The sequence below is a fragment of the Gobius niger genome (assembly GCF_951799975.1).
Source record: "Gobius niger genome assembly, chromosome: 15".
Classification (NCBI taxonomy): Eukaryota; Metazoa; Chordata; class Actinopteri; order Gobiiformes; family Gobiidae; genus Gobius; species Gobius niger.
In genome coordinates this window covers 29,693,599-29,705,675 of record NC_136866.1, presented here as the reverse complement: position 1 = coordinate 29,705,675, position 12,077 = coordinate 29,693,599, and the positions used below count along the sequence as shown (strand labels likewise).

The 12,077-nt window shown below is 41.9% G+C and overlaps 2 protein-coding genes across 4 annotated transcripts in view; one reads left to right on the top strand and one right to left on the bottom strand.

The window, feature by feature from the left end:
- Nucleotides 1-1,845, top strand: part of xrn2 (5'-3' exoribonuclease 2) — a 40,620-nt gene extending 38,775 nt beyond the window's left edge. For all 3 annotated transcript variants that reach the window (XM_079571699.1, XM_079571697.1, XM_079571698.1), the window contains one exon: nucleotides 1,715-1,845. The gene's annotated coding sequence lies outside the window, so the exon portion shown is untranslated. The remainder of the gene's footprint in view (nucleotides 1-1,714) is intronic.
- Nucleotides 1,846-6,413: 4,568 nt separating this feature from the next.
- On the bottom strand, nucleotides 6,414-11,127 carry LOC306974458 (homeobox protein Nkx-2.4-like). The gene is made up of 3 exons (XM_079571709.1): nucleotides 11,088-11,127; nucleotides 8,634-9,138; nucleotides 6,414-6,926 (listed from the first exon to the last, which is right to left on the bottom strand). Exons 1-3 carry the CDS (start codon nucleotides 11,091-11,093, stop codon nucleotides 6,454-6,456), a joined length of 984 nt encoding a protein of 327 aa, XP_079427835.1. The 5' UTR covers nucleotides 11,094-11,127; the 3' UTR covers nucleotides 6,414-6,453.
- Between the last annotated feature and the right edge of the window lie 950 nt (nucleotides 11,128-12,077).

Here is a 12,077-nt window from a genome sequence, read left to right as displayed (position 1 = left end):
AATGAGAGTTTGTGGCGAGAGTTTGTGGCGGAGAGTTTGGAATGAGAGTTTGTGGCGGAGAGTTTGTGGCGAGAGTTTGTGGCCGAGAGTTTGTAGCGAGAGTTTGTGGCGAGAGTTTGTGGCGGAGAGTTTGGAATGAGAGTTTGTGGCGGAGAGTTTGTGGCGAGAGTTTGTGGCGAGAGTTTGTAGCGAGAGTTTGTGGCGAGAGTTTGTGGCGAGAGTTTGTGGCGAGAGTTTGTAGCGAGAGTTTGGGCGGAGAGTTTGGAGCGAGAGTTTGGATACGGAGAGTTTGTAGCGAGAGTTTGTAGCGAGAGTTTGTGGCGAGAGTTTGTGGCGAGAGTTTGTGGCGAGAGTTTGGAGCGGAGAGTTTGTGGCGAGAGTTTGGAGCGGAGAGTTTGTGGCGAGAGTTTGGAGCGGAGAGTTTGGACGGAGAGTTTGGACGGAGAGTTTGTAGCGAGAGTTTGTGGCGGAGCGTTTGGGGCGAGAGTTTGTGGCGGAGAGTTTGTGGCGAGAGTTTGTAGCGAGAGTTTGTAGCGGAGAGTTTGTGGCGAGAGTTTGTGGCGAGAGTTTGGACACGGAGAGTTTGTGGCGAGAGTTTGTGGCGAGAGTTTGGACACGGAGAGTTTGTAGCGAGAGTTTGTGGCGAGAGTTTGTGGCGGAGAGTTTGTGGCGAGAGTTTGGAGCGAGAGTTTGGGCGGAGAGTTTGTGGCGAGAGTTTGTGGCGAGAGTTTGGGGCGAGAGTTTGGGCGGAGAGTTTGGAGCGGAGAGTTTGTGGCGGAGAGTTTGTGGCGGAGAGTTTGTGGCGGAGAGTTTGTGGCGGAGAGTTTGTGGCGGAGAGTTTGTGGCGGAGAGTTTGTGGCGAGAGTTTGGGCGGAGAGTTTGTGGCGGAGAGTTTGTGGCGGAGAGTTTGTGGCGGAGAGTTTGTGGCGGAGAGTTTGTGGCGGAGAGTTTGTGGCGGAGAGTTTGTGGCGAGAGTTTGGATACGGAGAGTTTGGATACGGAGAGTTTGGAGCGAGAGTTTGGATACGGAGAGTTTGTGGCGAGAGTTTGTGGCGAGAGTTTGTGGCGAGAGTTTGTGGCGAGAGTTTGTGGCGAGAGTTTGTGGCGAGAGTTTGTAGCGAGAGTTTGGACACGGAGAGTTTGGGGCGAGAGTTTGGAGCGAGACTTTGGAGCGAGACTTTGGAGACGGAGAGTTTGTAGCGGAGAGTTTGTAGCGGAGAGTTTGTAGCGGAGAGTTTGTAGCGGAGAGTTTGTAGCGGAGAGTTTGTAGCGAGAGTTTGTAGCGAGAGTTTGGATACGGAGAGTTTGTGGCGGAGAGTTTGGCCGAGAGCCTGGGGCCGAGAGCCTGGGGCCGAGAGCCTGGGGCCGAGAGCCTGGGGCCGAGAGCCTGGGGCCGAGAGTTTGTAGCGGAGAGTTTGTAGCGGAGAGTTTGTAGCGAGAGTTTGTAGCGAGAGTTTGGATACGGAGAGTTTGTGGCGGAGAGTTTGGGCGGAGAGTTTGTAGCGGAGAGTTTGTAGCGGAGAGTTTGTAGCGAGAGTTTGTAGCGAGAGTTTGGATACGGAGAGTTTGTGGCGGAGAGTTTGGCCGAGAGCCTGGGGCCGAGAGCCTGGGGCCGAGAGCCTGGGGCCGAGAGCCCGGGGCCGAGAGCCCGGGACCGAGAGTTTTACAGACTCCAACTCACACTCAATCGAAATGTCCGTCCTGTCCTTCTCAGGCCGTCTTACGGAGGAGGAGGAGGAGGAGGAAGAGGAGGTCACGGCTGGGACCGGGCCACGCAGAACCAACACAGCGCCTTCCAGCAGAACGCCAACAGGGGGCACTCTCACGGAGGATACCAGCAGCAGTACAACCAGCCCCAATACGAGCAGCAGTACCGAGGGGGGGCCCGAGGGGGACCACAGGTGAGGGAGGGGGTTTAACCGCTTAACTCCCACCTGAACCGAGCACAGTTTCTCCAGTTTGGCTTTACCCCAATCCAAAAGCTTCTGGAAAATAGCAACAAAACTGAGACGAAAACAATGATGGAAATGTGACAAAAAAGTGACGAAAAATTGATGAAAAATTGGCATAAATGTCACAAGAAATTGAGAAAAAATTGACAAAAAAAAAATGACAAAAATGCGCTAAAAATTTGACAAAAAAATGACAGAAATTGACAAAAAATGACGAAAAAATTTGACAAAAAAATGACAAAAATGTGGGAAAATTTCACAAAAATGTCACAAGAAATGGACAAAAAATTGACGAAAAAAATGACACAAATGTGATAAAAATTGGACAAAAAAATAACAAAAAATTGACAAAAATGTGATAAACATTTTTTGACAAAAATGTGACAAAAAATGACAAAAAAACAAAAATGTGAAGAAAAAAAATGGACAAAAAAATGACAAATGTGACAAAATGCTACAAAAAATGACGACATGTGATAAAAATTCGACAAAAAAATAAAAATGTGACAAAAAATGACACAAAATGACAAATGTGATAAAAAAAAAATTGACCAAAAATGACAAAAAAAATGACAAAAAAGTCACAAAAATGTGTTGAATACCCAACAAAAAAATGATGGAAAAAAATGTGATGACGTGAGGAAAAAGATCCTCGGTTCAGGCGGGAGGTAAGAGGTTAAAGAACATCATGTGTCAGAACACTCCCCAAACACATGAATATATCCTGTATTCCTGTATGAACCTGTTTTCCTGACTCTCTGACTCTTCTGTTCCAGGGCCACGGCTCCGGGCGCGGCGGTTACCCGGCGCCGCCTCAGTCCAGACGCTACAACTGGAACTGAAGATCGTCGGGTCCCGCGGGGGGGGATTTACGGGCTTGTTTTTTCAGTCTGTGTAAAATGATTTATTCTTTCTATTTTTTAACGGCAGTGAACGCTGTTTTTTAATCCACGTCTCGGACTTTGTTTTTGAGAGGAAACTCCAAAGTGCTCCATGTGTTCAAATAAACGACTGTGTCTGACGCGCCCCCGGACTCTGTTCTTTTTGTGACACAAAAACACACGGGTTTTTATTTGCAGAAGAAGCAAGTTTATTCAAAATGGAGGACAAGCAAATAACCATAATGTCTCATAACTGTCCCGAAGTCCACTGTCTCCTGTCCTGTCTCTAATTCATGCTTTTAACAACAGACGATTTGTAAAATGGCTGAACGGTAAAATGGAGTCGGCCGCTCCGTGTCCCGTTTCAGACGCTCTGCAGTGAAACGACTCCAGTGAAGCAGCAGAGACTTTCTGACGATCTGCTGCTTCACAAAGGAGTTTCCGCTCCTGTGCCTTTCTCTCACTCTGCTCTGAGCCGACCATTTAACTCCGCCCCTTTCCCTCGAGTCTCCATGGAGACGGTTGTCAATCACAGCAGAGGGACGAAGACGATAAAACTCAAAAACACTTTTGAAAACTCCACGGCTTATTAAGAGGTTTTACTTTTAAGCGCAGACGGGTTGTGTTTTCTTAACCTCTTACCCTCCGCCTTAACCGAGCGCAGTTTCTCCAGTTCGGCTTTACCCAAATCTAACAAGCTCTCACCTGGCGCTTACAGCATATTGGCCAGAGTGACGCCTCAAAGACAAGACATACAAACAGATCCTTTTCCTCGCATAGATACAGACGCATCTCATCATAGAAGGGGGCGTGGCTTCGCCGAGGGGGAAAATAGAATCTTTAAAGAAACACAATTTATCCCTCTTTTTTGCCATTATCTGGTGGAATATCAACTTATTTATCACATACAAATAAATTGAAGTGTAAATCAGGCCCATATGGATATTTTCTCACAGCAGATTGTTCAGTAGAAGTGAAAAAACAGCAGTTGTAGCTAGCGCTAGCTAATCGTTAGCATTAGCCCGATGCTAACATGTAGCATCAAGTTAGCGTTCTCTGTTATTCATGTATTTATGGGCTGTTGAACCACTTTGCTCCTCCCCATGTCTTTGTATCATTATTTAGTAGAAACTATATTCATATTTCAGCGTTTGTTACAGTAGTTTTTGAATAATTAGAGAAATGTTTTATTTTTTCAAAATTGTTTTCCCCCTTAACTGTTTTCAAAAATGACCATATATGGGCGATTCCAGAGATGCGTCTATCTATCGCTGCCTCGTCACTTTTTCACATTCTTTTTCATCTCATATTTGTCAGAGTTTGACATATTTTTGTTGTTTTCTTTTGTCACATTTTTATTATTTTTTGTCACATTTTTTATTGATTTTTTGTCACATTTTTTATTTTTTTGTCAGTTGTATTTTTTGGTCACATTTGTATTTTTTTTAATTAATTTTTCATTTATTTTTTGTCATTTTTTAAAATTTTTGTCACTTTTTTTTTTTTTTTTGGTCACATTTTTAATTGTTTTTTGTCACATTTTTTATTGATTTTTTGTCATTTTTATTGATTTTTTGTCCCTTTTTTTTGTCACATTTGTATTTTTTTGTCACATTTGTATTTTTTTGTCACATTTGTATTTTTTTGTCACATTTGTATTTTTTTTTTCAATTTTTCATTTATTTTTTGTCATTTTTTTTTTTTTTGGTCACATTTTTTATTGTTTTTTTTTGTCACGTTTTTGTCGCTTTTTTTTTTTTTTTTTACACTTTTTCCGATAAGCTTTTACATTTGGGTAAAACCAAACTGGAGAGAAAGTGCTCTGTTCAGGCGGGAGGTCAGAGCTTAATGGGCTTAACTGCAGCTACATTATGAATATTAATGAGCAGGACTGAGCAGTTTTCTTCACATAAAAGATCAGGAGACTTTTTAAGTTTATTTCCAACAAAATCTATTGAAATCATGCTCGTCCAAACTGAGTAAAAAATAATCTTGATTTTATTTTTTGGCCACATCGCCCAGGCCGAGATATTTCTGTTCAAAACTGTGTCTGAGTTCACAGATTGGAGTCGCTTCAGTTTCCGTAGCTGCACCTTTTAATGCGTGGTTTTGTTTTAACCAGGAAACCCCCCCTGAACTGAGCACATTTTATACAGTCTGGCTTTACCCAAATCTAAAAGCTCCTTGAAAAGAACGTCAAACAAAAAGGAGCCAAAGAAAAACAAAAGAGTGACTCAAACGCAACAAAAAAGCAAAACAAAAGGTGCGGCAACAACACAAGCACAAAGATCCGTTCAGATCAGTTTTTGTAGGTCTTGGCTTTCAAATGAGGCACGACACTGGCCTACAGGCTGTCAGCTTTTAGATTTGGGTAAAGCTGAACTGGAGTAAAGGCGGTGAAGCAGAAGATATTGGGCAGTGAAGTCATTTTTATTGTTAAGCTGCTTTAGGTACTGCTGGTGTTAGGGTTAATTTCGTCGACTAAAATATTTAGTCTTAATTTTACTCAAAGTGATATTTTTGCCGACTAAAATTGGACTAAAACTAAATTAAAAGTTTCTCATGAGACTAAAACTATGACTAAATTGTCCAGATATTTTAGTCGACTGAAATGAGACTAAATAAAAATGAAAAGGAGAGACTAAAATCATCCAAACTTCTGTTGAGCGTCTGAAAGAGCCTCAGATCATGTAAATTCTCTGCCAAAGGATCAGCTGAGCTTTGTTCATGAGGAGCAGAAACATGAAGCAGAGGAACAACATTAAATATGATTATAATGAATATTATCAATGCAAAGTCCACTAAATTCGTCTTCATTTTAGTCGACTAAAACTAGACTAAAATTGAAAAGTTTTTTTTTGACAAAATCTTGACTAAAATTAAACACCATTTTAGTCAAAAGACTAAAACTAAAATAAAATATGTTGTCAAAATGTCAAAATTAACACTGCTGGTATCAAACATAAAAGTATTGGGGAAACTTCAGCTCAAATGATGCAAAAAGAAATGGTCTTTGATGGAATAAATGAGCATTCTTGTTCTGGATGACACATATTTTATTGTAGGTTTCAACAAAAGTATCAAAGTATCGGCATCGAGGAAAAAAAGCCCTCGTATTTGTAATAATCTCAGACACTTTATCTTTATCTCACACTTTGTTGGTTCGAAATTGCAATATTGATCTAAGACAGCGGGAACTAAATATCCAGTCATTTCACAGATCTCCCCGTAAGCCCCGCCCACCCCCCCCTCCTCGGAGCACTCTGGTCCTCTCCGAGTTCACAGGTTGCAGTTTGAGCGGCGTTCAAAGGTGTTTTTCCCCAAATCGGAGGCGGGACGTTTCTTCTTCTCCTCCTTCTGGGGAGACCGTGAGGAAAAGCACTTCCTGGATACAGAGGAGCTCAGGAGAAACGGCTCCAGGTCTGTTCGTGATGAGAGAACATTGTAACAAAAGCTCTGAAAAGTCGGTTTTGCATAATGCCCCCTCTTAAGAAATCCAAAGTTGGAATCCGCGGCGTCTTTAGTCCGGAGTGTCCCGGCCTAAGTCCCGGTCAGTGTCCCGGTACGTGTCCCGGCCTAAGTCCCGGTCAGTGTCCCGGTCCGTGGTCCGTGTCCTGGTCCTACCACGTCCTCCCGTACAGCAGGTTGGACCCGATCACGTTGCTGTACGTCTCTATCAGCGCCGTGTCCGTGTGCGTCATGTGCAGCTCGAGCGGCGGGGGGCTCGGGGACAGCGCCTCCAGCTCCTCCTCCTGCTCCGCCGCGCTCTTTTTGGGCGTGGCCTCGCTCGGCTCCGGCCCGCTCTTGTCCTTGGCCTGGCGCTTCAGCTTGTAGCGGTGGTTCTGGAACCAGATCTTCACCTGGTTGGGCGTGAGGTGGATGAGCCCGGCCAGGTGCTCGCGCTCGGGCGCCGACAGGTAACGCTGCTGCTTGAAGCGCCGCTGCAGCTCGTGCACCTGCGCCTGCGAGAAGAGCACGCGCCGTTTCCTGCGCGGGGCGGCGTGAAGAGCCAGGACCTTCCCCGAGCCGTCCATCCCGCTCAGAGGCATCATCCCCGGGACGGAGGCGGGAGACGGGCCCATGAACCTGGAGACTGACAGAGAGCGGTCAGAGGAGAGTTCTTTAAACCTCTAAACCCCGACCAGTGTTTTCTGCTTGTTTTGAAATGATGTGACCCGTAGCCTAAAACTGTGGTTCCCAAAGTGGGGGTCGCGAGGCCTTATGTGGGGGTCCCCAGATGATTTGAAGATGTAATGAAAGGAAAATTGCTATTGTTTTTAGTATATTTTTGAGTGGAGAACGGCATATATTTATATATTTTGTGAAAACCATTCAAACAAACTGTTTAAAGACGTATCAACTTGATATTAAAATGTTTTTTCTTCCTTTAAGTAGCAACAACGCAGTAACTTTATACAATGGTTATTTACGTGCCAAAAAAGGCCTAAGGCACGGCTGCTCTCACTTTTTAATCCTTTAACCCCTTAACTCCCACCTGAACCGAGCACATTTTCTCCAGTTTGGCTTTGCCCCAATCCAAAAGCTTCTGGAAAAAAAGCTGTGAAAATAGCAACAAAACTGAGACGAAAACAAAGATGGAAATGTGACAAAAAAGTGAGAAAAATTGACGAAAAATGTGATAAAAAGAAGGACAAAAAAAGGATAAAAATGTGACAAAAAATGACAAAAATTTGATGAAAAATTGACGAATAAATGAAAAAAAAGTGACAAAAATGTGACAAAAAAAGACAAAAATGTGACAAAAAATGACGAAAAAATTATGAAAAATGGACGAAAAAATGACAAAAAAGTGACAAAAATGTGACAAAAAAGTGACAAAAATATGATAAAAATTTGACAAAAAAATGACAAAAAAATTTACAAAAATTTGATAAAAATTTGACAAAAAATGACAAAAAAAATATGAAAAATGGACGGAAAAATGACAAAAATGAGACAAAAAAATGACAAAAATATGATAAAAAATTGACAAAAAAATGACAAAAAAAAATGACTAAAATGTGACAAAAATGTGATAAAAAATGACCCAAAAAATGACAAAAAAGTAACAAAAATGAGTGGAATACCCAACAAAAAAATGATCTGATGACGTGAGGAAAAAGATCCTCTTGGTTCAGGCGGGAGTTAAGAGGTTAATCCCTAATTTATTTTACCTAATTTGCTGAAAATTCAAGAAGAATCTGAAGAATCTGACAGAGATAATTGAATCACATTTCCAAACACTAATCCTAATTTTATATATTTTTTGATTTGCTCAAACAATGTTTCGCAATAAAAAACTAAAATGTCCTGAAATATAATACAAATGTAAGTAATATATAATTAGTAAACACTTTTTATAATGATTAGCTATAATTAATACAGTTGAAGCCGCAGCCCATCGCTTTTGTAAACGCTACAAACGCAAACTAAATGATTTCCGGTTGATATAAATATTTCACGTTGCATAATTTTTAAAAAAAATAAACAATTTATTTAAAGTGTAATAAATAAATAAACAAAAATACTACTAATTAATTAATACTTTCATTCAATAAAAAATCCCGAATTTTAGCGCCACTTTATTTGTTTGTAGCATTAAGCTAACTTTTCAAGCGGCGCGAAAATAGACCGTAATAACTTATGATAAAAACCCCGTTAGCTTTAGTTGATTTAAGTGATATTCAAAATGTTTTATGATTGTTTGTGAATGTGTAAATACGTAATAAGTTCTTCTCGTTCCTCCTGGTGGGTTAAGTTTAATTAAATGTACATTTTAATAAGTTATTCATGTTCTTACTGGCGGGGTATCTGGGCTCCGGGCCGCCGTGGTACCAGGCCGCTCCGCCTCTCACTGTGTCCGGGTACGGCAGCTCCCCCACGGCGGCGGACAGCTGGTTCATCCCCGCGGGGAGGTGGTGGCTCATCCTGGGGGAGAGGTGGAAGCCCGAGGCCGCTGGAGCCGCCGCGGAGGCCTGCGGGGCGAGGGCGGGGGTGGCGGGGCCGGGGCCCGGGTGCTGGAGCTCCGAGTGCGGCAGGTGGTGGTGGTGGTGATGGTGGTGGTGATGGTGGAGGTGAGGAGGGAGCGGCGGCTGATGAGGCTGAGGCTGAGGCGGCTGAGGCTGGACCCCGGGCTGGGACACAGTGACCTGGGCTCGGTAGGCGCTCAGGCCGGTGCCCATGGCTCCCACGCCGGCGGGGTCGTGCGCGAAGCGGCGGTAGCAGTCCTCCATCGGGCTGAGGATGTCCGACACCGAGAAGGGAGTGGAGAGTTTGGGGCTGAACGACATCATCCACCCGTCGGGCTGCGGGTTCAAACAAGGCGAGTTTATTCACAGGAGACTCTCATTTCTAAGTGCACTTTACTACAAATTAATTACTGGCCTTAATTTGAGTCACAAGGCAGGATTTCAGGGCCTTAAATGTCATCAAAAATCCTAAAAAGGGATTCAACCTGGCTTTAAATCTAAATTTCTTGGAAAATTATGACATTGCTTAACATTTTTTTCAATATAAGTTAATAGTAAATATCTAAACTATGGTCTAAAACATTATCCTTTGCAGTTTGGCTGAAATATACCACTTTTTTTGCTCTAAAGTCGCCCACTTTGTTCATTTCTCTTTCCTCTGATGAAGTGTTAAATATGTGCTGATTTCTTTTCTGGTTTTGTGGCATTAAAACATAGTAATGCCGCTTTAAAAAGGTTTAAATTTGACTTGTATAAACCCTGGAAAGACGAAGCCACTAAATTAAATTGATCCAAACTCCCTCTCGACAAATTACAGTTCCTCTAAATTAAGAAACCTCATCTCGTCGCTCTCAAAATTAGACAAAAGATTAATTTACTTGAAGTACATTTACAGACGGTGAAGAAGCATCAGGTACATTTGAAGTAGTGGAAGAAGTCGCTACTTGTTAAGTAAAAGTGCAAACAAAGGAGCCATACATTTAGGCTACGTAGAAAGAAAAGTCTTTCAAATGTACTTTGGGGCAGACTTTTTACGCTTTTGATAGAGTTAAATGTGCGGTATTTTCACAGAATGTGATTATGATGGGGGTTTTTGGGGGGAGGAAATTGGGAGAAATAGTGGAAAAGTGTGGGGAAAATTTGGGGGGAAAATGGTAAAATCGGAGAAAGAATATGGGGGAAATGGTTAGAAAATAGGGGGAAAATGGCCCAACAAAATAAGTGGGAAATGTGGGGAATTTCTGGAAAAAATTGGGAGAAATTGGGGAATAATATGGGGGGAAAAAGTGGGGAGAGAATTGTGGGGAAATGGGGGAGGATATTGTAGTCTGTCTCATCTTTTTGGTGCAAATTAAGATGTTTCTCAGCAAGTTTTTTTTAACATATTTCTGATGCAAAAGTATCTTTTCATCATATTTTCGAGAAAGTTCCCACAAATACTGAACATATTGATTTTCGTCGATATCGCCCAAGCCTTATAATCTGTTTTTATCGTTTATACATTTTGCCCCGTAAGGTTTTCGTAGTCATTGTTTATAAGACCTACTGTTTAATTGTTTGCACATTTCCTGCATTGTGAGGTCAATAAAGGCAAATATCTGTCAGAAAAACTAATCAAGTTGAGCAAAAGTAGCTAAAATGTGTAGTTTTTACAATTTGTTACTTTCCGCCACTGTCGATTTTAAATAGACCTTTTCCAAACTACTTTCCCAACACTTCTTTTTTGTTTATTCACAGCTTTCCAGGAGCAACAGCGTCGACGATTGAAAGGCTTCAGCGCAAAACGTTGAAGGACAAAGCGGCCGCAAAAAAAGATCAGGTATTAAAGCGTGAAGTCGTTGAGTGAAAAGCGGCAAAATCCGGGCCTGGAAAAGCGTTAAATCTGATCCGAGCCGGGATTAAAGCTGCATTTCATCGACGATAACGACACGAATGAGCAGAGATGGTTCATGAAGCGGAGAGAAAATTCAAAGAAAGTTCCGTTATTGTTGAGTGTGTTGGACGCGGGCGACGCGGGCGAACGTGTAACGAGGTGATTTCAAATGCGAAGAGGCTTTTACATGAGAAAGGATGTTCTTTCCACTTGAAACGAAACGAAGCAAAGGAAAACCGCTCTTGTTCCTTTGGTAATACTGACTTTTTGCTCCATATTTGTGAAAAAATACAAATAATCTTGATGTTGAGTTACATGTTTTGCTGATTTCCTCGTAAAAAAATATCCAAATTCTGGTCGTTCCTGTTAAACTTGTGTAAATTGTGTTAAAAAGTGTGGAGTTTCGTGTTACCTGCATAAACCCAGTGGGTCGGCGTCTCCCTCCCGCGGCGGCGTCTCTGCGTCTCTGAAAACCAGCCGCGGTTTTGGCCTTTTCCTCGAGGACTCGGCGATGGGGGCGGAGCTTCGGTTTTGGGGACGTTTCTGTCCACAAAGTAAATCTGCTACAGTCCAGGACCGGAGCTCTACAGCTTTACCCAAATCTCAAAGCAGAAAACAGGCAAAACGGTCCGACAAAAAGGTGCCGGAAAAGCAACGATAACACAGTAAAAAAACGAGACAAAAATGAAATGAAAAAGTGACGAAAACAAAAAGAGCGATGAAAAAGCAAAAAAAAACTTAACAAGAAAGCCACAAAAGAGCGACAAAAAGGTGACACAAAAGTTAGGATCAGTTATTATGTAGGTCTTAGCTTTCAATTCTCTGGCCTAGAGGCTGTGAGCTCTAAAGGCAGGAGGCTTTTAGATTGAAAAAAAGAAAAGAAATATAAAATTTTTATTCATGTTTTGATGCTGTCGGTGACCAACATTTAAAAGAAATGAAAAAGTGACACACAAGTCGAAAAAAGAATTTTAAAAGACGGGGAAAAATTGGGGTAAATTTAGGAAACATTTTGAGGAAAAAACTGGGAACATTTGGGGTGAAATTTAAAAACAAAAACAAATGTAGGAAAAATTAAGAGAAATTTTGGGCAAAAAAATAAAATTGGGGAACACGTTTTAAAAAATGGGGAAAATTAGGGGAAATTTTGGGAAAAATTTGGGAAAACCTGGAAAGTGTTTTTTTCTGCTCTTTTTTCATTAAAGGAAGTTTCTTTGATGTTTCACCTTAACCCCTTAACTCCCACCTGAACCGAGCACATTTTCTCCAGTTTGGCTTTACCCCAATCCAAAAGCTTCTGGAAAAAAGGTGAGAAAATAGCGACAAAACTGAGACGAAAACAATGATGGAAATGTGAGAAAAAAGTGAGAAAACATTGACGAAAAAGTGATGAAAATTTTTG

Excerpts from the sequence above, each read along its gene's own strand:
- LOC306974458 (XM_079571709.1), bottom strand. Across the intron at positions 6,927-8,633 it reads GGAGCCCAGATACCCCGCCA|TCTCCAGGTTCATGGGCCCG; the intron begins GTAAGAACATGA and ends GCTCTCTGTCAG.